This window comes from Pan troglodytes, chromosome 13, assembly GCF_028858775.2.
Source record: "Pan troglodytes isolate AG18354 chromosome 13, NHGRI_mPanTro3-v2.0_pri, whole genome shotgun sequence".
Taxonomy (NCBI): domain Eukaryota; kingdom Metazoa; phylum Chordata; class Mammalia; order Primates; family Hominidae; genus Pan; species Pan troglodytes.
The window spans coordinates 91,093,860-91,115,794 of record NC_072411.2 but is presented as its reverse complement, the minus strand read 5'-3'; the positions used below and the strand labels follow the sequence as shown (position 1 = coordinate 91,115,794).

The 21,935-nt window shown below is 34.4% G+C and overlaps 1 protein-coding gene across 4 annotated transcripts in view; it reads left to right on the top strand.

The window, feature by feature from the left end:
- The window catches only part of COL5A2 (collagen type V alpha 2 chain), a 408,452-nt gene extending 386,727 nt beyond the window's left edge, over positions 1–21,725 (top strand). For all 4 annotated transcript variants that reach the window (XM_063790630.1, XM_063790632.1, XM_063790631.1 and 1 more), the window contains 19 exons: positions 1–54; positions 265–318; positions 736–789; positions 1,194–1,301; positions 1,410–1,463; positions 1,987–2,040; positions 2,731–2,892; positions 3,559–3,666; positions 4,781–4,888; positions 5,979–6,032; positions 8,331–8,438; positions 8,999–9,052; positions 10,971–11,078; positions 11,456–11,509; positions 12,536–12,643; positions 14,677–14,968; positions 17,440–17,627; positions 19,091–19,330; positions 20,025–21,725. In XM_063790630.1, coding sequence (XP_063646700.1) covers positions 1–54; positions 265–318; positions 736–789; positions 1,194–1,301; positions 1,410–1,463; positions 1,987–2,040; positions 2,731–2,892; positions 3,559–3,666; positions 4,781–4,888; positions 5,979–6,032; positions 8,331–8,438; positions 8,999–9,052; positions 10,971–11,078; positions 11,456–11,509; positions 12,536–12,643; positions 14,677–14,968; positions 17,440–17,627; positions 19,091–19,330; positions 20,025–20,171 — 2,109 coding nt within the window. In that variant the 3' untranslated portion in view covers positions 20,172–21,725. The remainder of the gene's footprint in view (positions 55–264; positions 319–735; positions 790–1,193; positions 1,302–1,409; positions 1,464–1,986; positions 2,041–2,730; positions 2,893–3,558; positions 3,667–4,780; positions 4,889–5,978; positions 6,033–8,330; positions 8,439–8,998; positions 9,053–10,970; positions 11,079–11,455; positions 11,510–12,535; positions 12,644–14,676; positions 14,969–17,439; positions 17,628–19,090; positions 19,331–20,024) is intronic.
- The last annotated feature ends 210 nt before the right edge of the window (positions 21,726–21,935 follow it).

The window sequence follows — 21,935 nt, the reverse complement described above, 5'->3', positions numbered from 1 at the left end:
GGTCTTCCAGGTCCTTTGGGCCCTCCAGGTCCGGCAGGTCCTACTGGAGAAAAGGTAAGTCACAAGTTGTTAATTTGTACACTCAAAATTATGAGTCCTGAATAGCTGGCTCTTTCATAAATCTTTTCATTTTATAACATATGGTATCTGAGCAAGATCATTTCAGAGTTCTTTTCCACTATCTCCTCCTACACAGTGACCAATGTCCTAAAATTATGTTTAGCTACTGTTTTGGACAGTAACCATCTAAAATCTGCTTTCTAGGGTGAACCTGGTCCTCGAGGTTTAGTTGGCCCTCCTGGCTCCCGGGGCAATCCTGTAAGTGACAGTATTTTGGTGTTCTTTAGTGTGAGATTGAGCAATAAAACAATTAATCATTTTGTTTTGATATTTATATAAAACAATGCTTATTGGTTTTAGGTTATGTATAACTTCCTGGTTTTTAGCTTTTGCTTTTCTAATTAAACTTAAAAATTATCTGCTATACAATCTATTAAGTGTAGTTAGGCAGCTTGTTTACTAACTAATTTGGAGGCTCCTTTGAGACTTCTGACCTTGGGAATTTTGTTCTATGACCTATATCTTTATATAATCCTTAAGGGCCTTCCTTAAGCAATATGTGTAATTTTTCTATATTTACATGTCTAACTATCAGATTTATATGATCATATTTTAAAATACTGTTCCTGTTTAGGATAATGTGTGAAAGCTACAGTAATCTTTGTCTCCTCCTAGGGTTCTCGAGGTGAAAATGGGCCAACTGGAGCTGTTGGTTTTGCCGGACCCCAGGTATAATTTTCAAATATCCCTAATTTACAAATAAACACTTATCTTGTTATAATAAGTTTAATGATCATTGTCATATGTTTTGAAGTCGTATTCTGGAAAATTTACAGTTTTCTAGACAATATTCTCATTTTCAATACTTTTTTTATAGACTGACACAAAACTTGTTTGTGCTAGTTGAGCTTCTATAATTATTTGTTACAATAAAAATGCAGTGGGATAGCTTATTTTTTAGGCTGTTTTGAAAGATCTCATCAGAGTACTTTTTTTCCTTTAGTATGCTTTAATACTGATTATAAAGCACTGTTTCACAATATATGATTAATTGATACATTAGTAATAATTACTCTAAAGTAATTTGTCTATAAGTCTTATAATCAATTGCTTGTTTGTATAATTTTGTATAGGGTCCTGACGGACAGCCTGGAGTGAAAGGTGAACCTGGAGAGCCAGGACAGAAGGGAGATGCTGGTTCTCCTGGACCACAAGGGTTAGCAGGATCCCCTGGCCCTCATGTAAGTTAACAAGAAAAAGGCATAACTTGAGTCAAGTGCCCCATGTTTGGAGTGTACATTCAGCCTCTTTTGCTTCACTGTAGTGCTCTTTTGTTTGTTTCTATTTAGGGTCCTAATGGTGTTCCTGGACTAAAAGGTGGTCGAGGAACCCAAGGTCCGCCTGTAAGTTTATTTGATGCTCTGCAAAGTATGCACAGCTAATTCTAGTTACCTAGTGCTTCCTGGTCATGTAAAAGATAATTTTCATCTGAGACTGAAATAACAAATTATTACCTGTATCAACTGTACTATAGTGCAAAGGGCACTTAACTCAGATGGAGATTTGGGTTAAAAGCAAGTTTGTAATCTTGGAGACCCAGGTGCCTCACCTGTAATGTAAGTAACATACTACCTATATAAAAGAGTAAATAAACAATGTGAAAGCACTTTATTTAATTTGATTATATAAAATATCAATGTGATTCTAGTACTACCTGCATGGAAAAAGGAAAATAGTGCCCTTCCTACCAGTTAATCTAGATTAATTCCCCAAAATATGGGATTCGTACGAAGAAAAAAAAATATTGCTTACAACATGAAAGGAAATCTAAAGGCTTCAGTCTTCCTGTGAAAAAAAATCCCAGGAAAATACATGTAACTAATTTATATTACCTTAAAAATTGCTTATATGATATTCTGGTTCTAGGGTGCTACAGGATTTCCTGGTTCTGCGGGCAGAGTTGGACCTCCAGGCCCTGCTGTAAGTCAACTTAGTGAGTCAAGTCACTGATAATGAAATAATTACACACACACGTATACATTTGAGTTAAATTTATTATTTTATTTAATTTCTTAATGGTATGTTTTCTTATTTAACAACTCTTATTCCAATAATGCATGCTGGTATTTCAGCAAAACAAATCATCCTTAATAATCTAGTATTTCTTGGAGGAGCTAATTTGCAAGTTCTTTTTAGCCCAAATGTTTTATTATTATTCTGTTTAAATACTGAATACTTACAGTATTATGTGCTAATAATCATTCTCTTCAGTTAAGATGCAACTATGAAACTTTCTTTAATAAATGTCATTCATTATAAGATCAAATCATAAGAATAAATAATTATCTCAGAATAAAGTATTATATATTCATCATTGGAGTGGAGCTTTAAATAAGTTTGAAAATTCAAGTTAGTTGCACCACTCTTTAAAAATTATTCAAAGGGAATTGACTGCAAATGATATTTAGTTTTCCCCCTGGGGAATGAATCTACAGCTGTGTTTTCTTTTGTTTTGTTTTGTTTAAATCCTATAGAATGACTGATTATCTAACAGGTAAAATGAACCTGCGAGGCTTGGACATCTGCCTCTGAGGCAGACAGCGTTATGTCAATCACTCTTACTTGCCTTCCATTTTGCCCTCCTTGGTGTTTCTTTCTTTGTTATACTAGGGAGCTCCAGGACCTGCGGGACCCCTAGGGGAACCCGGGAAGGAGGGACCTCCAGGTCTTCGTGGGGACCCTGGCTCTCATGGGCGTGTGGGAGATCGAGGACCAGCTGGCCCCCCTGGTGGCCCAGGAGACAAAGGGGACCCAGGAGAAGATGGGCAACCTGTAAGTTTGGCGTATCCGTTCCAGACCACCTTCAACTGAGATATTTACAGATAGAAACCCATAATGATCAGTGTCACAAAAATGCTTAAATATTATGCTGGGCACATTCCTAAAAATTTTAAAGTGCATTATGCCCTACAGATTTTAATTTACAAATCTATAAGGCTTTAGGAAAAACATGTATATATATAGATTTTAAAAATAGCAGTAATAGATATGGTATCTAAAAACTAAACCCCAAAAAATTATTTGTTAAATGTTCATTGTGTATGAATAACTCTAAAAATATATGTATATTATATTTTATATGCAAATGCCTTTAAATATTGTGTTTAGATAACTCTTTTTTCCTTATTGTTAAACTTTCTTTTTGTCTTTTTATAAAGAAGAAAAAATATTTCTCTGAAGTTACCTCTTTTATTGAGTCAGTATTCACATTAATCTTCAGTTTCTTTCCAACGGATGAGCTGTTTTCACCTTTAAATAATGTTAGAGGTTCTGTGCGGATTACAATTTATGACTACTCATATGCAGTATGATTTTGAGAAACAGAGAACTTCTTTTTCATACTGAAAAACCTGTAAAGCTGTACCCAACTTATTGTAAATTCCTTGGGTACAGTTTTACCCTGGATAGTTTCTGATTTTAGTTTGTCCTCAACATTAGGGTCCAGATGGCCCCCCTGGTCCAGCTGGAACGACCGGGCAGAGAGGAATTGTTGGCATGCCTGGGCAACGTGGAGAGAGAGGCATGCCCGGCCTACCAGGCCCAGCGGTGAGTAGCTGCATCGGTCAATATTTTATCTCATATGTGCAATACAAATTGTTTAGAGAATTGATTTTATTTTTTTTGCTTGATGAATAGATTTAAACAGTATTGTAGGGACATTAATTTTTGAGTCTCTTAAAAATCTTTTGATCTTAAATGTCAAATCCTTAACTACCTTACAAAGTCTTTGAAAATATATATTTGTTTAACCCTGAGACTAGAAAAGTAGGCAAATAAGGATATGGATTTTTGGTGACCTTTAAATCCTTCTTCAAAGATTAAAAAGATCCCGGAGCTAGAGGAGGGGGATAATCTCCTGGTGAATAGGTAGTGTCTTTTTAAGTAAACATGCTTAACAAAAATACCATATTTTACAGTAAACCATCAAAGGGAAGACATAGTTGAGCTAAAGTAATATTTGAGGTGAATGTAGGGGGAATGCTGAAGAAGGATCTGAAGGTAATCTCCTGTTCCCTGGAGGGTGCTTTAGGATTTTATATTCCCTGGAGTATGGATAAAAGTTTGATTCAAAGTTAGCTTTGAAGAGACTAAATTTTATTGCTAAAAGATTACAGTGCTTGAAAAAAATTAATGATGTTTTCATATGGAATGTAGACAGAGAGATGTATGGGATCTTAGAACTGGGAGACATGTGGGTTGAAATATGAAACCAACAAAGTAGGAGCTAAGGGATGTCTTATTGTTATCAGACGTGAGCCAAGGATGTGAAAGTAAAATCTCTCAAGAGTGACATCAAAGTATCAGAATATAGAAATAAAATGAACAGACAAAGCAGAGCGGGAAAAAAGGATGAAAGTGATGCAAATTCCAGAAGGGCAGCCAGAATCACCTATGGTACACATGATTAGAACCCAAAATGCACACCTATGCTGGTGGCAACAGATGGTTGGTTTTTGGTCCCTTAGATACATCAAGAGGAGTCTGATAGGAGGTGGGCAGGCCTCTAAGAAAGCATTATGATTACATGAGTGTTGTAAGATAATGCAAAATTATTATTATAGAAGGAGCCCAGAGGCACCATTTTGAAAACTTAGCCTTTATGGGAACTAGCGTTCTTCAATTGCTTCACAAGTGTTTGACATTTATACTTCTATTTCAGGGAACACCAGGAAAAGTAGGACCAACTGGTGCAACAGGAGATAAAGGTCCACCTGGACCTGTGGGGCCCCCAGGCTCCAATGGTCCTGTAGGGGAACCTGGACCAGAAGTGAGTACTACAGTGAAAATAACTCTTCTCTTGTTATCTGGTGTCATGGAAACAATTTTTTCATTTAGCAATTGATTTAGAATTTTATTGCATATTTGACCTTAAGAAAGTTTCTTAGTAATGTTATTTGATGTACTCTACTTCCCTAGAGAGTTGGCTAAGTGATGACATAAAGAAAAGGTAATAGGATCGGTGTCTTTGCACTGACCTTCATCTAGTCTGGAGCTAAGTATTTTAGTTCATTTAAGCTGTTGCCAAACTGTTTTGAGGGTGAAAGGACACATCCATTCATCTTTCCCCTTGTTATTATTTCATTTTGTAATGGCATATTTATCAAAATTGCCAAGTTTTTTGGTGATAGGATTAATATAGCTATTCCAGCTTGTGAAAAGGGCAAAGTTAGTAGAGATCATTTTACTTAAATATCACTATAAAGTAACATAATGGATATCATGTTCCTTTAGGCACTTTTGGGAGGAAATCAGTTTTTGATAGGCAATTCGAGAAGTTAAAGGTTGGAATATCCTCTGTTCAGGATTTTAAGGAGTGAATCATCAAACAGTTAATGTAACATTTTATTGAAAGAAAGAATCAATAGCCTTTGGAACAATTTTTGATCAAATAGTAAAGACATATTTATGAAAAAAATCACAATAAAATAGAAAAGGAAGACTATTTCTTAAAGTAGTTTAATATCATTGAAACAGTTATTTTATTTCAAAACTTTAAGGATATTATTTGAATAATCTTAAGAAGTAAATGTAAGAAAAACCTTTCATTGTTAATACAAGCAAAACATAAAGTGGCAAGAATGTAATTGTTATCTATTTCAAAATATTTGTGGGTTTTTTGTTTTTCAAAATAAGAAATATAAATGAAGAATATGGATTAAGTAAGAATGTGTTAATTTTACAGTAATTCAAAATAATGAAAAAGAGGTAGAAACCGTTCTTCTGCTGACATTTGCATAAATGCTAACTTACAGTTTATAAAACACAGGTGTAAAACATGCTGTCATTTTTTGACAATTGGAATGAGGATTTTTTTCATTACTCAGTTAAGTAGTTTTTCAAACCATTATTCTTTATAGGGTCCAGCTGGCAATGATGGTACCCCAGGACGGGATGGTGCTGTTGGAGAACGTGTAAGAGCCATTTCACTTATTATAAAATCTAAAGTCATGCAAATCTGAAATCTTTTTAATTTACACTAAAAACTGTCATTTTTCCTGATAGTTCCAATACACTTCTGATTTTTCTGAATAACAACTGTTTCTGTAAAGCCATAATTTTTATATCTTGTAAATGAAATGATATTTGAATATGCAACAAATTAAGATGGTATTTTTTCAGAGCAGGAAGATAAAATTGATTCCATCTTTGGTTTAACATAAAGGCTTTGGATGAGGATATATATGAAGTGTTCTAAATTTTAAACTCATTAACAAAAGCATGAAAGCCAAAATAGTGCTGTGTAATGTCTAAATTTTTCCATTCACCATCTAAAGTGAATGCCGTATGAGAATATAAGCCATGTGGCTTTTTAAACACTGTATATTCCATGATGTGTTTTAAATTAGAATGTGCTGAACTGAACATGTCCCCAACTTTCTCTGAAGCCCCAGTCCCTTCTGGTAGTTGCACAGTCATCTCATGCTGCTGAGATGAGCCACTAAAGGCAAAATCACTCCCCACTCCAAAGTCTGTTATGATGTAATTAAAGCTCATCATGTAGCAGAATGGGCTTTGGAGCCAGTCAGACTTGATTTGGAATATTGTTTCCCTAAGTAATTAGCTGTGTAATCTTAAGCAGATTTTCTGAACCTCCATTTTCAAATGCTTTAAATATAATTAATACATATGCCATTGGGCATTTGTATATTAAATGACATGTTTAAACACTCCACTACAGGATAGACACTCAACCTCATATTGAAAAAAAAGGGGAAGAAAGGATTTGGAGGAAGCTTGGGCTAAGGCCCGCTCATCTACTATAATCCACAGACTGCAAATTCTCTTGGCGTCTTGGGCTTTTTCCTTTGTCAATATATACTATATAGTGCAACCATCTTCAAAGGTTTTGCTGAAGTAATTATGAAAATCGGTAAATCTCTCTACTTATTTTAAGTTGCCATCGCCCTTTTAAAATCACAAGTTTAAATAGTTGCAAAGGAGGTGATTCCTGGTAAATTCTAAATGTACAAGTGCTTTAAGTTTTTTTTTTTTTTTTTTGAGACAGAGTCTTGCTCTGTTGCCAGGCTGGAGTGCAGTGACACGATCTCGTCTCACTGCAATCTCTACCTCCTGGGTTCAAGTGATTCTCCTGCCTCAGCCTCCCCAGTAGCTGGGACTGCAGGCATGTGCCACCACACCCAGCTAATTTTTGTGTTTTTAATAGAGACTGGGTTTCACCACGTTGGCCAGGATGGTCTCGATCTCTTGACCTCATGATCCGGCCGCCTTGGCCTCCCAAAGTGCTGGGATTACAGCCCATTTTGTGAGCCACTGTGCCCGGGCAAGTTTTTTTTTTTTTTTTCCAAAACCTTGAAGTTGCCAATTCAGCTTATTCAATGTATTATGTGTCTGTTCTATAACCTAATTGCCAAAGTTTATCTAGGTTGATAAATTTATCAGTCAAATAAGACAATTTTTTGTCAGAAAATACAGTCTGACTCAATTTTTCAAGTCAAATATTTATGTTTAGACATGTTCATATAACGCTTATCTCACCTCTGACTTCTTAAGGAGACAAGTAATATTTGGAGCCTTGTCATAATTGTGTCATCTGGATAAAATAAAAAGGAGCCTCTTTATTTTCCAAATCCTTCGTAGCTTTATACTCAAGTAAACTATGCATTCTGGAAAAGTCCCTTAGTTCAGTGCCTAGAGGTATTTATTCCTTGGGACATTGCATCATAATAAGATTGCAGATGGTATGATTTCTGCTTTTCTTTTACAAAACGAGAGAAGGTGGATTATTTAGGGGAAGTAAGGAAGGATAATCAAAATTTAGTTTTCTGAAAGAATACATAAGGAGAGGAAAATCTAGAAGGTGGTTTCCTTAAAATTTTCTTTGTTTTCACAGTCTTTGGAAAGTCTTTGTGTATTCCAAGTATACCAGTATTCCAGCTTAAAGATTGGTGCTCTAGAAAACATGTTAAATTCTGGAGGCGATCACTCCTATACTCCAATGATCTTGACGTGCGAGCAATAGGGAGTAGGTGAGGGAAAGGATGAGACTTGAAATTAGGAAGAAATAACTTTATTCTTTTCAATTTGATTTATTAATTAATAAATATAAGTAAAATAGTTAAAATAATAAGTAAAAATAAGTTTTAAAGGGTATTTTTTTCCCATTAATACTATAAGAATAACATGAACATATGGAATATTGTTGTTTTAGAATAAATGTTAAAAAATAATATCATGGTTATTCTTGTCAGGGTGATCGTGGAGACCCTGGGCCTGCAGGTCTGCCAGGCTCTCAGGGTGCCCCTGGAACTCCTGGCCCTGTGGGTGCTCCAGGAGATGCAGGACAAAGAGGAGATCCGGTAAGGAGGGAGTCAATTTCACACTGACAGTTTTGCACACCCATATGCTATGTTATAAGCTGCATATAGGCACACACACATAGTCATACATGTGCACTTCGTTAAGGACTCTAAATAATGAATGGTAAACAGCTAATTATGAACTACTATATGTTTCTTAGTCTGAAAGGCAAAATTTCATTTCTAAGAGGGAATAGAAGATACTGATGCTTTGACTTCCATCATCTGAAAATGCTGTAGTTTGAGAATGTAATAAGTATGCATCATGTTAAATGTCAATGAATAAGGTCTTACTGTATTCAACTAAGGTGATACTTATTCAATGAAGTCAATTAATAAAATTGACCGTAAAAGTGTCATTGAAGTTATAGTGACCACAGTCTTATCTACACATGGACATTTGCCTGATTTCAATTAATCATAAGAGTATGCACATACACACACACACACACATATATATATGCATCCAACTATAAACGTATTGTTGACATCCTGTATCTATGTAATATGTGAATATCTTTTTTATATGCCAATTTTTTTTTGTTGTAAATTTCTTTTAGGGTTCTCGGGGTCCTATAGGACCACCTGGTCGAGCTGGGAAACGTGGATTACCTGTAAGTTCTCTTTTTTTGTTTTTTAAAAAATGTTTTCTTATATAAAATATACTCCCAAAGAAGTATAATTTAAGATTCATAACTGAAAAATATGAAATTCCTCAAGCTTGAACAAAAATATTAATTAAAAATTATAAGTTTACTCTTATTTTTTAAAGTAATACGAGTTTATTTTTATAATTTTAACACAATTCTTCTGAATTTAACCATGAATTATATCAATAATCATGGAGGTTTTTAAAGTCACAGGTTTCTCCTAAAATAATAGGAATTATAGTGCATTTCTCTCTGAGCTATTCTAAAAACTACATAGGAAAATGGATTTGAAAGCTCTCTGTAAACTTGAAAAGCACTATTCAAATATTATGTTTCATTTTCAACTAGATTTTTCTTTCTATGTTCTGATCTTTGTGCTATTTGCAATCAGTGACTTTCAGGTTAACATTATTATATAGATGTCTTACCATGAATGAATCATCTCACCCAATCTAATAGGTCATATGCTTTTCATGCCCATCAGGTAAATCAATGTCTGTTCTCAAAAAGAACAATTATACTTTGAAAATCATGGCCATATTATTAAATAATTCTCCTCTTTAATTTGAGCTTGACTGGCAAATATTTTATAGTTGCATAGCATGTCAAGTGAACAGTGTTTTGAGCAGTTATAGAAACATTGTAATTTTGTTTTCTATGAATAAATACATTGTAGTTAATAATTCAAATAGGTGCCTTCTGATTTAGTTTATTTTTAATTATGAAACTTTGGGTCATCCCCCAAATAAAAGAACCTTTCGAACATTATGAAAAACTTCAGGCTGATTTTGATAGTATTTAAATTTATATTGTTATATAAAATATGCAAAAGCTACTGAAATCATCTTATTTTTATTATAAATGGGTTCCTATACTGTATGATAATTAGGAAATATAAATTCAAAATCAAAACAATAAGGGAAAAATTAACCTGAGAGCCAATTGATTTGATGACTGCAGTCATCTTCCAAAGTCAGATAAATAGGGATTCAGTTATCTTTTGGGAAAACACTAAAAGCAACAGAATCCAGTTCTATAGTAGATGACTCTATGCCACTTGTCAGTTTACTGTGAACCACTCGTTCCCTGGAGCTGTTTTTAATTTCCCAGGACTTAAAACAAAACAAAACCAACACCACCACCAACAATAACAAAACATCTGAGATTGATCAGATAATTTTCACCTCTTCTCTGGGTATAGCTTCTATCTCAAAATAAGATCCCTAACTACGGCTTTCTTTGTAGCCGTAGATCAAGCTCAGCATCAAGATCACTGGATTTGGTTACAGATATTGCCGATATGGGATAACTTAGAGTTGCTTTGTTCTTTAGAGGAAAGTGGCTTAAAGATGATATTTCTGTTTAATTTGTTCAAGCAAGTTTTTGCCAATTTCTTAATATAGTCGCAGCTGTCATATCCAGCTAGTTTATTTGCATATGTAAATTTAAAATCATTTCATTGTTACACACGGCAAGTATGAAATGTTTTAATTTAAAAGAATCTATATATGGTAGCAATATTTTTATATAATAATATCAACTAAATATGTGAAGCATAATCTTTAAAAAACATTTCAGATAGGCTAGATCGAACAAAAATATCTAATTTTAGTATGAATGTAAGATAAACATTTAAAAAATAAATCTTCAGAAAAGTATTGTTATTATATCTTTTTTCAGTGATCACCTACCATTCTTTGGGAAAAATAAACAGAAATTTCTAGGTCTAATACTATTTTTAGATAAGTAAATATATTAATCCATATAAAATACCAAGTTCAAAATTGTAGTAAATACAATTATAAAAAGTAAAATTTTAGTAAATTTTAGTCTCAACAATGATATGTAGCAAGTAATTTTCATGCCATATCTCTATTTCTAGGGACCCCAAGGACCTCGTGGTGACAAAGGTGATCATGGAGACCGAGGCGACAGAGGTCAGAAGGGCCACAGAGGCTTTACTGGTCTTCAGGGTCTTCCTGGCCCTCCTGTAAGTTATTCCTTTAAGTATTATTCTGCCCTGTAGTTGAAAATACACGGGTATCTTGACATGAACATTTATCTGTCTGTAAAATAGGTGGATATGTTTGTATCTTATTTTCAGTTCAAAGAATATCTTGATGAATAACAAGTGATAATTGCCAATAATAAGCTATAATTTTGTAGGGAGGAAATAAATCAAAAGCTATATGCACTGTTACTCCTACAGGTGTCTTTAACATTGGTCAACTCATGTAGACATTGCAGAGATTGGTGACTTTATCAAAGTAGTTCATGCTGCTAAAGTCAATGATAGCACATTTTTGAGAATGGCACAATGCAGGATCCAAATATTTTGGCAACATTTTTTATTGTATTCCTACTTAGGGTCCAAATGGTGAACAAGGAAGTGCTGGAATCCCTGGACCATTTGGCCCAAGAGTAAGTAACAAAAAGTAGTAAGTTGCAGGTGTAAATAATAATGCCTTTGTTGATGTACTGCTAATGCTTGAGTATCATTTTCCTGGTATTGAAGCTGGAGTTGGCTCATCTTCTCTGAGGTTGGCAACACACATATGACACAAGCTATTTAGCAATTAATTTTAAGTAGAAATGTCTTGAAATATGATATATTACCTCATGGGCCCGCAATAAAATTTATTACCTAGGGTTTGGATATATTCCTCTGTTAGTTCATTTTGTTACATTGTGTTAATTTAAGTTTCTATTCAACTTTCACTTTTTGAGATGATATAATAGCATTTACTATGAAGTGGAGACAGATTTTGAAGCTGAATATATTTTGTCTTTTAAGTAATAGTGATAGTTCCTCAGAAGTAGTTTACATAAAGCCAATTTGGAAGTAAATAATAAAATGAAGCCAATATTTGAAGCTTTTAGAAATTCTCCATTAGTATTAATGTTGCTTGTAATAAGTCATTGATGGCATAAGACAATTGGTGGACATAATTATTTAGGAAAATAGAAAATATTTTGTAGAAAAAATTAGAAAAAATAATTTAAAGAATCTTGGTATATCTGAATACAGTGTAAACAAATCATACATAAAATTGAGAATAATAGTACATGATGGTATTCTGAGGCATAAGCACAGAAATTTCACTTAAACACTCCAACTTCTGTCATTTTCTTATTTCAAGTTAATTGAATTTCTAAGTTTACAATATGTGAGGTTTAATGAAAGTTACTACCAATAAAAGTAGGTGATTAGTCCATTAAAGATGTAAACTCATATTTGTCTTTCACCATGCATGGATGATGGAAAATTCTTATGTGATGAAATCCTAAATGTTACAAAGTACCAGAAGTTCATTTATTAATCAGTAAGAAAATGAATCTTAGAAATCACTGTAACAGCTCCATATGTAAAATAGTTCTTTGATTAGAGAAAGGCATTGTAAAATTTTTCCTTCATAGAATCTAAACTACAGTCTTTGTTTCTTGCAGGGTCCTCCAGGCCCAGTTGGTCCTTCAGGTAAAGAAGGAAACCCTGGGCCACTTGGGCCAATTGGACCTCCAGGTGTACGAGGCAGTATAGGAGAAGCAGGACCTGAGGTAAAGTCACAAAGGTTTACATGCAAGAAATGCTATTTATTCAATAGCTCAGATTCCGTCCAAGAAATGTCTGTGCAGCCCGATTGACAAGAGACTTAAGGGACCCTGAAAACAAACCTAGAAGTCACACAAGAGTATAAGTAACTATTTCAAGTATTTTAATACAGATAAGTTAGAGCACATAAAATCAGAGTCCAACCTACCCAGACATTAACATAATATGATACTAACAAGAGCAAAGAACAAGTTATAATTGTATTTATAATTAAAGTTATGAAAATGTTGATTTGCTCTCAAGGGCAATATTTTAAATGTCTGTGAGGTATAGTTATTACTTCATGAAAACTCCATAGAAATGCTGGACAATGAAGAGTATGAAATTGAAGTTTTTCTCCATTGAAAACATTCAGGGAGGACTTTGATTAAAACTTTTTGTAAAAAGTTTCAGTAGTGTTGACTTGAGGATGATACAAAGCTGTATACTATGTTAGTTAGATCCTTGCTTCTCAGGTCTGGGAAACATCTTCATACATCTTCCATGCACAGGTGTACTCATGTGCGTGTTTGTATATGAGCTTATGCTTCTCTCTCTGGTGTTTCTTCCTCATTGGTCTTCTTTACCTTCTCTTCCTTACTTTTCCTTTGCCCTTCTTAGCAATACTGTTAAGCCAGATATTTACTTCTTATGTGGATCAAATAGTCTTATATTTCCTATGGACAAGAGATATGTTTTCTACTCATTTATTTCTCTAATTGTGAATAGGAAACAGCTAGAAAATTGGAATACCTTCAGCTTATGTGGCTGTTGATTGACTTTACTTTGTGATTCAGTGGGCCTTGATATATTAGAAAAAAGTCTTTTCTTTTCTCTTAAAATTAGTGTAAAGGAATGCATGAACTCAGTATATGACCTTAGAGACAGAAAGAAAAAAAAATTATGTAACAGCCCTTTTAGAGTGAGGAAACATTGGCACTGAAGGTAAAAGCAACTTGTCTGGAGCCATATAACAAGTGGCAGAGCCAATAGTAGAACTCCAGCCTTCTGGAGAATTCTTGCTCCCAGATCTTGCTCTCTACATGAGATGTGGACTATGTGTCTCTTCAGGTTGTCACCTGGTTCTTTCAAGTTGCTGAGTTCTTCCTTGGGGAAGTGCAGAAGGGAATTAATAGAGAGGATCCATTTCGTAGTCTCTGCCACTTTTTGTGCTTATCTCCCTCTCATTTCAGTGTGTCTTATTTGGCAAAAAAAAAAAAAAAAAAGGGCAGGAGGGCTCCTTATTTATGTCAATTCAAAGGCTAAGGCTAGGAATACTGGGCACCTTGGCACACACCTGTAATTCTAGCTATTCAGGAGGTGAAGGTGGGAGGATTGCTTGAGCCCAGCAGTTTGAATCCAACTTGGGCAACATAGTAGCAAGACCCTGTCTCTAAAAACCAATACTATTTCTTCAATTTTTCTTAGGACAGAGAATTTTTATCTGTACAGGAATTAATGCACATAAAAGGACTTCCTGTGTTTCTCTCCCTCTCATTTAGAAGTAGGAGTACGATTCTCTTGTGGGTGTTTCCTGTGGGTATTTTCTTGTTATTGACATGTAATCTTATAGAACCAGCAGCCACTATTCCCCTGCATGCTTTGTTCAGCTTCGTCCAAAAATAATTTTAAAACATTTTGGTTGTACCTTGACGAAAATAGTTTGCAAATGAACACACATATCTGCATGCTATTAACATAAAATATGTTGTATCTTCAAGGTAAACACCTGAGCAAATATTTTGTGCTTTGATCTTTATTTATCTTGGATGCTGACTTGAAGATATGTTTCCTGAAAAATGATTGAGCATCATTTCTCATCCTTGAATGTTACAGCCTGTTAGACCACCCCCATCTAGTTACAAAAGGGCACGAGTCATAGATCTCCCTTTACTGTCAAATTGGAGTGTCTCATTGGAACTCCCTATGAACCAAGTTCTACCAGTTAAGTAAAACAAAAACAATGTGTTAAATGTCTTTCCAATCTCTTTTTAATTAGGGCCCTCCTGGTGAGCCTGGCCCACCTGGCCCTCCGGGTCCCCCTGGCCACCTTACAGCTGCTCTTGGGGATATCATGGGGCACTACGATGAAAGCATGCCAGATCCACTTCCTGAGTTTACTGAAGATCAGGCGGCTCCTGATGACAAAAACAAAACGGACCCAGGGGTTCATGCTACCCTGAAGTCACTCAGTAGTCAGATTGAAACCATGCGCAGCCCCGATGGCTCGAAAAAGCACCCAGCCCGCACGTGTGATGACCTAAAGCTTTGCCATTCCGCAAAGCAGAGTGGTGAGTAGACAGCAGCCCATTTGAGCAAAACCCGTTGTTTCTGATTGTTTATTCTCAACTGCATTCCAAAATATGTTACTGACTTTCTACTTAGTGATAGATTTGAGATAAAAATAGTAAACATATCATGGAGCTTATAATTTAATGGTGGAAACAGTCAATTTTGTGAAAACATGAAAAAAATGCTCAGCATCACTAATTATTAGAGAAATGAAAATCAAAGCCATAGTGAGATACCATCTCACACGAGTCAGTATGGCTGTCATTAAAAAGTCACAAAACAGGCCAGGTGCGGTGTCTCACGCCTGTAATCCCAGCACTTTGGGAGGCCGAGGTGGGCGAATCATGAGGTCAGGAGATCAAGACCATCCTGGCTAACATGGTGAAACCCCGTCTCTACTAAAAATACAGAAAATTAGTCAGGCGTGGTGGCGGGTGCCTGTAGTTCCAGCTACTCGGGAGGCTGAGGCAGGAGAGTGGCATGAACCCAGGAGCCGGAGCTTGCAGTGAGTCGAGATCGTGCCACTGCCTGGGCGACAGAGCGAGACTGTGTCTCAAAAAAATAAAAAAGTCACAAAACAACAGATACTGACAAGGCTTTGGAGAAAAGGGAATGCTTATACACTTATTGGTGGGAATGTAAATTAGTTCAGCCACTGTGGAAAGCAGCTGGAGATTTCTCAAAGAACTTAAAGCAGAGCTACCATTTGACCCAGCAATCCTGTGATTTGGTATATGCCAAAGGAAAATAAATCGTTCTACCAAAAAGACCCATGAATTCATGTATTCATCACTGTGCTACTCACAGTAGCAAAGACATGAAATTGACCCGGATGCCTATCAATGGTAGATTGGATAAAGAAAATGTGGTACATATATATGATGGAACATTATGTGGCCATAAAAAAGAATGAAATCATGTCCTTTGCAGCAACATGGATGCAGCGGGAAACCATAATCCTAAGCAAATTAATACAGAAACAGAAAACCAAATATCATATGTTCTCACTTATAAGTAAGAGCTAATGAGCACACATGGACATAAATATGAAACCATAAACACTGCAGGCTACTACAGGGGGGAGGGTGTGGATGGGAGCAAGGGTTGAGAAATTACCTATTGGATACTATGCTCACTACCTGGGTGACAGGATCTGTACCCCAAACCTCAGCATCATACAATATCCCCATGTAACAAATCTGCACAGGTACCCCTTGTATCTAAAATAAATGTTAACTTTTAAAAAAATGTACTTTAATAGATGATATAGCCTATTAATAATCCAGTTTCATGATGGTAGTTCCATTTTCATCCAGAAATCTTAAAATATTGATATTTTTGTGGAATAAAAGCATTTCGTGGAAATGTGGAAAATGCTTGCTTAAGTATTGTTCAAAATATTTATTTACTTGCATGACCTATAAGTGTCTTAATGTTAACATATTGCTGGATCATCAAGCATATATTTCCCACATTTAAATATGTAATTCCTTTCATGTAGTTTAATGTTCTATGAGTCATACTTTTGGAATCTCTGCTGGCAGGATTATATTATTATGAGGTTCCAAGACATTTTGGAATCAAATAGTTGTTCTGCCCTAGTTGCATGTACCAGGCTTAAAGTTTACCTTATTCTGTCATTTTAATTAATCCAATATGACCTAGAGAAGAGGGATCCTAAGTCACAGGAGACCAATGAGCTACAAAGAGCCTAAGAATTTAAGTTAACTTTGAAATGACATTGACAGGAATAGTTAAAATTATTATCATTGAAGAAAGGGCAATTTTATTAACTCTATACATTACATTCCGACACTTTCATTTAAAATGCAATTCTCACATACTATTTATATAATATACACACAAATATATGTATACACACACCCATGTATGCAAATGCATATTAAATTGTGTATTTGACTGTATGCCTACCACCAGGCACTGCCTTGGTATTTCCTATTTTAAGAATCTCTTATATATGAGAAGAGTAATTTTAAAAAGATCTAATGAAATGATTCATAGCATTCTAATTGTAATTCAACTTATTTATTCACTTTACTCATAGTTTTGATGTTACATTATTTTATTACATTATTTACATTATTTTGTTACACTCATTCTAATTTGCTTTAAAATATTGGAAACACATCTATTTTGGTAAAGCCGCTTACTATAGATTTTCTCTTTTCGGTATTGTTTTCTCATCTATAAAATGGGGGTAATGATATTTCCTTCATATGGATGTTTTGAGCCTTAAGTACATGGTTTGGCAAAGTGCCTTACAATAGCGACTAGAATGTAGAAAGGCCCCCAATGCATACCGGTTACTTTTTTCGTAAGGGGCACTCTCACTTAAAAGAATCCTTAATCAGTAAGTGTATATTTTCAAACCCTCTGTTAATTCTTTTGGAGACTTATAGTCATGATTGAGATTGTCTTTATTTAGTAAAATTTCTATTTTGAAAAATAGGTGAATACTGGATTGATCCTAACCAAGGATCTGTTGAAGATGCAATCAAAGTTTACTGCAACATGGAAACAGGAGAAACATGTATTTCAGCAAACCCATCCAGTGTACCACGTAAAACCTGGTGGGCCAGTAAATCTCCTGACAATAAACCTGTTTGGTATGGTCTTGATATGAACAGAGGGTCTCAGGTAATTTAATATGTTTACTTAAAATTGTATTCTTTACTTTTTACTACTTATTACATATTTTTGATTTATTTAGGACTTTGCTATTTTTTTAAACCAGGCTTATTTTACCATGTTTATTTCGAAGTGATATAGTCTCATTAGTTACAATTGTAATACCATTGCATAAACAAGGTTTTGCTATGAGTGAAGTTAACATAAATTTTGAATTAAAAATTTTCTCATTGATGAAATATAGAAAAGTAATTATTTTTACCGTAAGTTCCTCTAATGTATGTGACATGGACTATGGAGTGTACCAGAAGTGATAAACTATAGTGCCATAGTTGATAAACAGTTATTTCTGTATATTCAGCTTCAGCAGATCTGGTTACCTCACGGGGATCTTGTACTGACTTTGGGGCCTTATAAAGTCTCTGAACTTTTTGGAGACTCAGTTTTGCCAGTTTAAATTAAGGGTGATAATATTTATTCCATAGTTTCCATGTGGATATAAAATTCTTAGTTTAGGGTCTCTTGTACTATGGGATAGATGGTAAATTAATATTAGATAACTACTATAATAATGTCTAAATAATTGAATCATTTTGTAAAATTTTTAATATTATTTAACTTAAGGCATTTTTGTAATGTTATGAAGTCAATTGATATTTTTCTGAGTCCCAGTCTACCCTGTTTCTATCATGGTCTGGTGTTCAGACAACTGTCTGGCCTTTCCACTGCCTGTTGCAATGTGAATATTTCATTCTGCATCTCTTTATGGCAGCCTAATTGAAATTTTCTTCTCACTTCTGCTTCTGACCTTTTCCTAGAAATCACATTCAGAATAAACATTATGAGAACATTATGGGTGTATACAAGATAAGCTAGTATCTGTCATTATTTAATGAGCACAAAATTTTAAATTTTAAATATAAATAGTTGAAATATAATTTAGCTAATATAATATGTAAAATAAAACCCCCAAATGGGAGTGCTGAAACCAAAGCTAAAGTAGAAGGTGAGTAGGAAAGAGTCTCTAGAAAAATTTTTTTGATTATTTATTTTTGTTAGCACATGGAAAACTTTTAATATGTATTTCCTACAATTGTGTAATAGTTGGGGTCAAAAGATTTTATACTACTAGTTAATTCTAATTTTTATTATAATTAGCAATAAAAATGAGTTATTTTTGATACGTGAGTGAAGCAGATTTAAAAATACTTATGCTTGTTCTCGTGAATTATTGTTATTATTGGTTTCATTACCCTTTGGGTTAATAAGGACAGAGGTTCTTTTGAGTATTCATAGACATTTTAAGATATGTTTAGATGTACAGCTAGAATAGCTTACTTTATGACAAGAATTAAAGTAATACTCTTCAAAATTGATTTATCTGAAATCAATTTATATATTTATCTATACATGTGTAAGGCATTATGAAACCCTTCAGTCTTGTGTATGACAAAGACTCTTTGTTTTTCTAGTTCGCTTATGGAGACCACCAATCACCTAATACAGCCATTACTCAGATGACTTTTTTGCGCCTTTTATCAAAAGAAGCCTCCCAGAACATCACTTACATCTGTAAAAACAGTGTAGGATACATGGACGATCAAGCTAAAAACCTCAAAAAAGCTGTGGTTCTCAAAGGGGCAAATGACTTAGATATCAAAGCAGAGGGAAATATTAGATTCCGGTATATCGTTCTTCAAGACACTTGCTCTGTAAGTACTTTTTGATCTACATTGATCTGGTTGAGGAAAAAAATTATTTTTGTTAAAAATACTATTACGGCACTAGAACTGGGGGCAATTTTACCTTGTGTATGAGCATAATAGCAGTTTGTTTATAGTCATTCCTTAGGGTAAATGTGTGTGTGTTAGCACATGAAGCATGATAGAGGTTTGAATCCATATAGTAAAGAAAGAACTGGATCCCTAATATCTGATCCAGTTCTTCTGCAGACTTTCTTTGGTTCTTTTCCAAGTTATTTAACTTACTGAATCTCAGTCCCATGCTTAAAATTCCTTATTTCTAAAATGCGTAATTAATCCAAGATACTTTATTTTTTCCACCAATTTGTAAGTCTCCCCGCTTGCATATTGAGATATAAAACGAAAATAATACTAAATGGTGAATTATAGTTTCATTTGTGAAAAACAAAAAAGCTTTCATAATTTATGTTGCTAGTGACCATTTGGGAAGCTGCAGAAGAACAAAGGAAATTTACTTAAAGCATGAAAGAAATTCTGTTACATAAGTACACTAATATTTCACTTTATGTTTTCATTCCTTTTTTTTAAGTAGTACTCTAAAAATCATTGCCTTTACATTATAAAAGTGTCTGGGAAGGTTGCTGTCTAACATACTTGGAAAAAATTGTATGTACATTTAACCCATTGCATCATTTAATTTCAGAAGCGGAATGGAAATGTGGGCAAGACTGTCTTTGAATATAGAACACAGAATGTGGCACGCTTGCCCATCATAGATCTTGCTCCTGTGGATGTTGGCGGCACAGACCAGGAATTCGGCGTTGAAATTGGGCCAGTTTGTTTTGTGTAAAGTAAGCCAAGACACATCGACAATGAGCACCACCATCAATGACCACCGCCATTCACAAGAACTTTGACTGTTTGAAGTTGATCCTGAGACTCTTGAAGTAATGGCTGATCCTGCATCAGCATTGTATATATGGTCTTAAGTGCCTGGCCTCCTTATCCTTCAGAATATTTATTTTACTCACAATCCTCAAGTTTTAATTGATTTTAAATATTTTTCAATACAACAGTTTAGGTTTAAGATGACCAATGACAATGACCACCTTTGCAGAAAGTAAACTGATTGAATAAATAAATCTCCGTTTTCTTCAATTTATTTCAGTGTAATGAAAAAGTTGCTTAGTATTTATGAGGAAATTCTTCTTCCTGGCAGGTAGCTTAAAGAGTGGGGTATATAGAGCCACAACACATGTTTATTTTGCTTGGCTGCAGTTGAAAAATAGAAATTAGTGCCCTTTTGTGACCTCTCATTCCAAGATTGTCAATTAAAAATGAGTTTAAAATGTTTAACTTGTGATTGAGACCTACATGCATGTCTTGATATTGTGTAACTATAATAGAGACTCTTTAAGGAGAATCTTAAAAAAAAAAACGTTTCTCACTGTCTTAAATAGAATTTTTAAATAGTATATATTCAGTGGCATTTTGGAGAACAAAGTGAATTTACTTCGACTTCTTAAATTTTTATAAAAGACTATAAGTTTAGACATCTTTCTCATTCAAATTTAAAGATATCTTTCTCCTCTTGATCAATCTATCAATATTGATAGAAGTCACACTAGTATATACCATTTAATACATTTACACTTTCTTATTTAAGAAGATATTGAATGCAAAATAATTGACATATAGAACTTTACAAACATATGTCCAAGGACTCTAAATTGAGACTCTTCCACATGTACAATCTCATCATCCTGAAGCCTATAATGAAGAAAAAGATCTAGAAACTGAGTTGTGGAGCTGACTCTAATCAAATGTGATGATTGGAATTAGACCATTTGGCCTTTGAACTTTCATAGGAAAAATGACCCAACATTTCTTAGCATGAGCTACCTCATCTCTAGAAGCTGGGATGGACTTACTATTCTTGTTTATATTTTAGATACTGAAAGGTGCTATGCTTCTGTTATTATTCCAAGACTGGAGATAGGCAGGGCTAAAAAGGTATTATTATTTTTCCTTTAATGATGGTGCTAAAATTCTTCCTATAAAATTCCTTAAAAATAAAGATGGTTTAATCACTACCATTGTGAAAACGTAACTGTTAGACTTCCCGTTTCTGAAAGAAAGAGCATCGTTCCAATGCTTGTTCACTGTTCCTCTGTCATACTGTATCTGGAATGCTTTGTAATACTAGCATGCTTCTTAGACCAGAACATGTAGGTCCCCTTGTGTCTCAAGACTTTTTTTTTCTTAATTGCATTTGTTGGCTCTATTTTAATTTTTTTCTTTTAAAATAAACAGCTGGGACCATCCCAAAAGACAAGCCATGCATACAACTTTGGTCATGTATCTCTGCAAAGCATCAAATTAAATGCACGCTTTTGTCATGTCAGTGGTTTTTGTTTTGTGAAATTCCTTTGACCATATTAGATCTATTTCATTTCCAATAGTGAAAAGGAGATGTGGTGGTATACTTTGTTTGCCATTTGTTTAAAAGATACAACAGATACCTTCTATCATGTATGTACTGGCTTATAAATGAAAATCTGTCTACAACATTACCCACAAAGGCAACATGACACCAATTATCACTGCCTCTGCC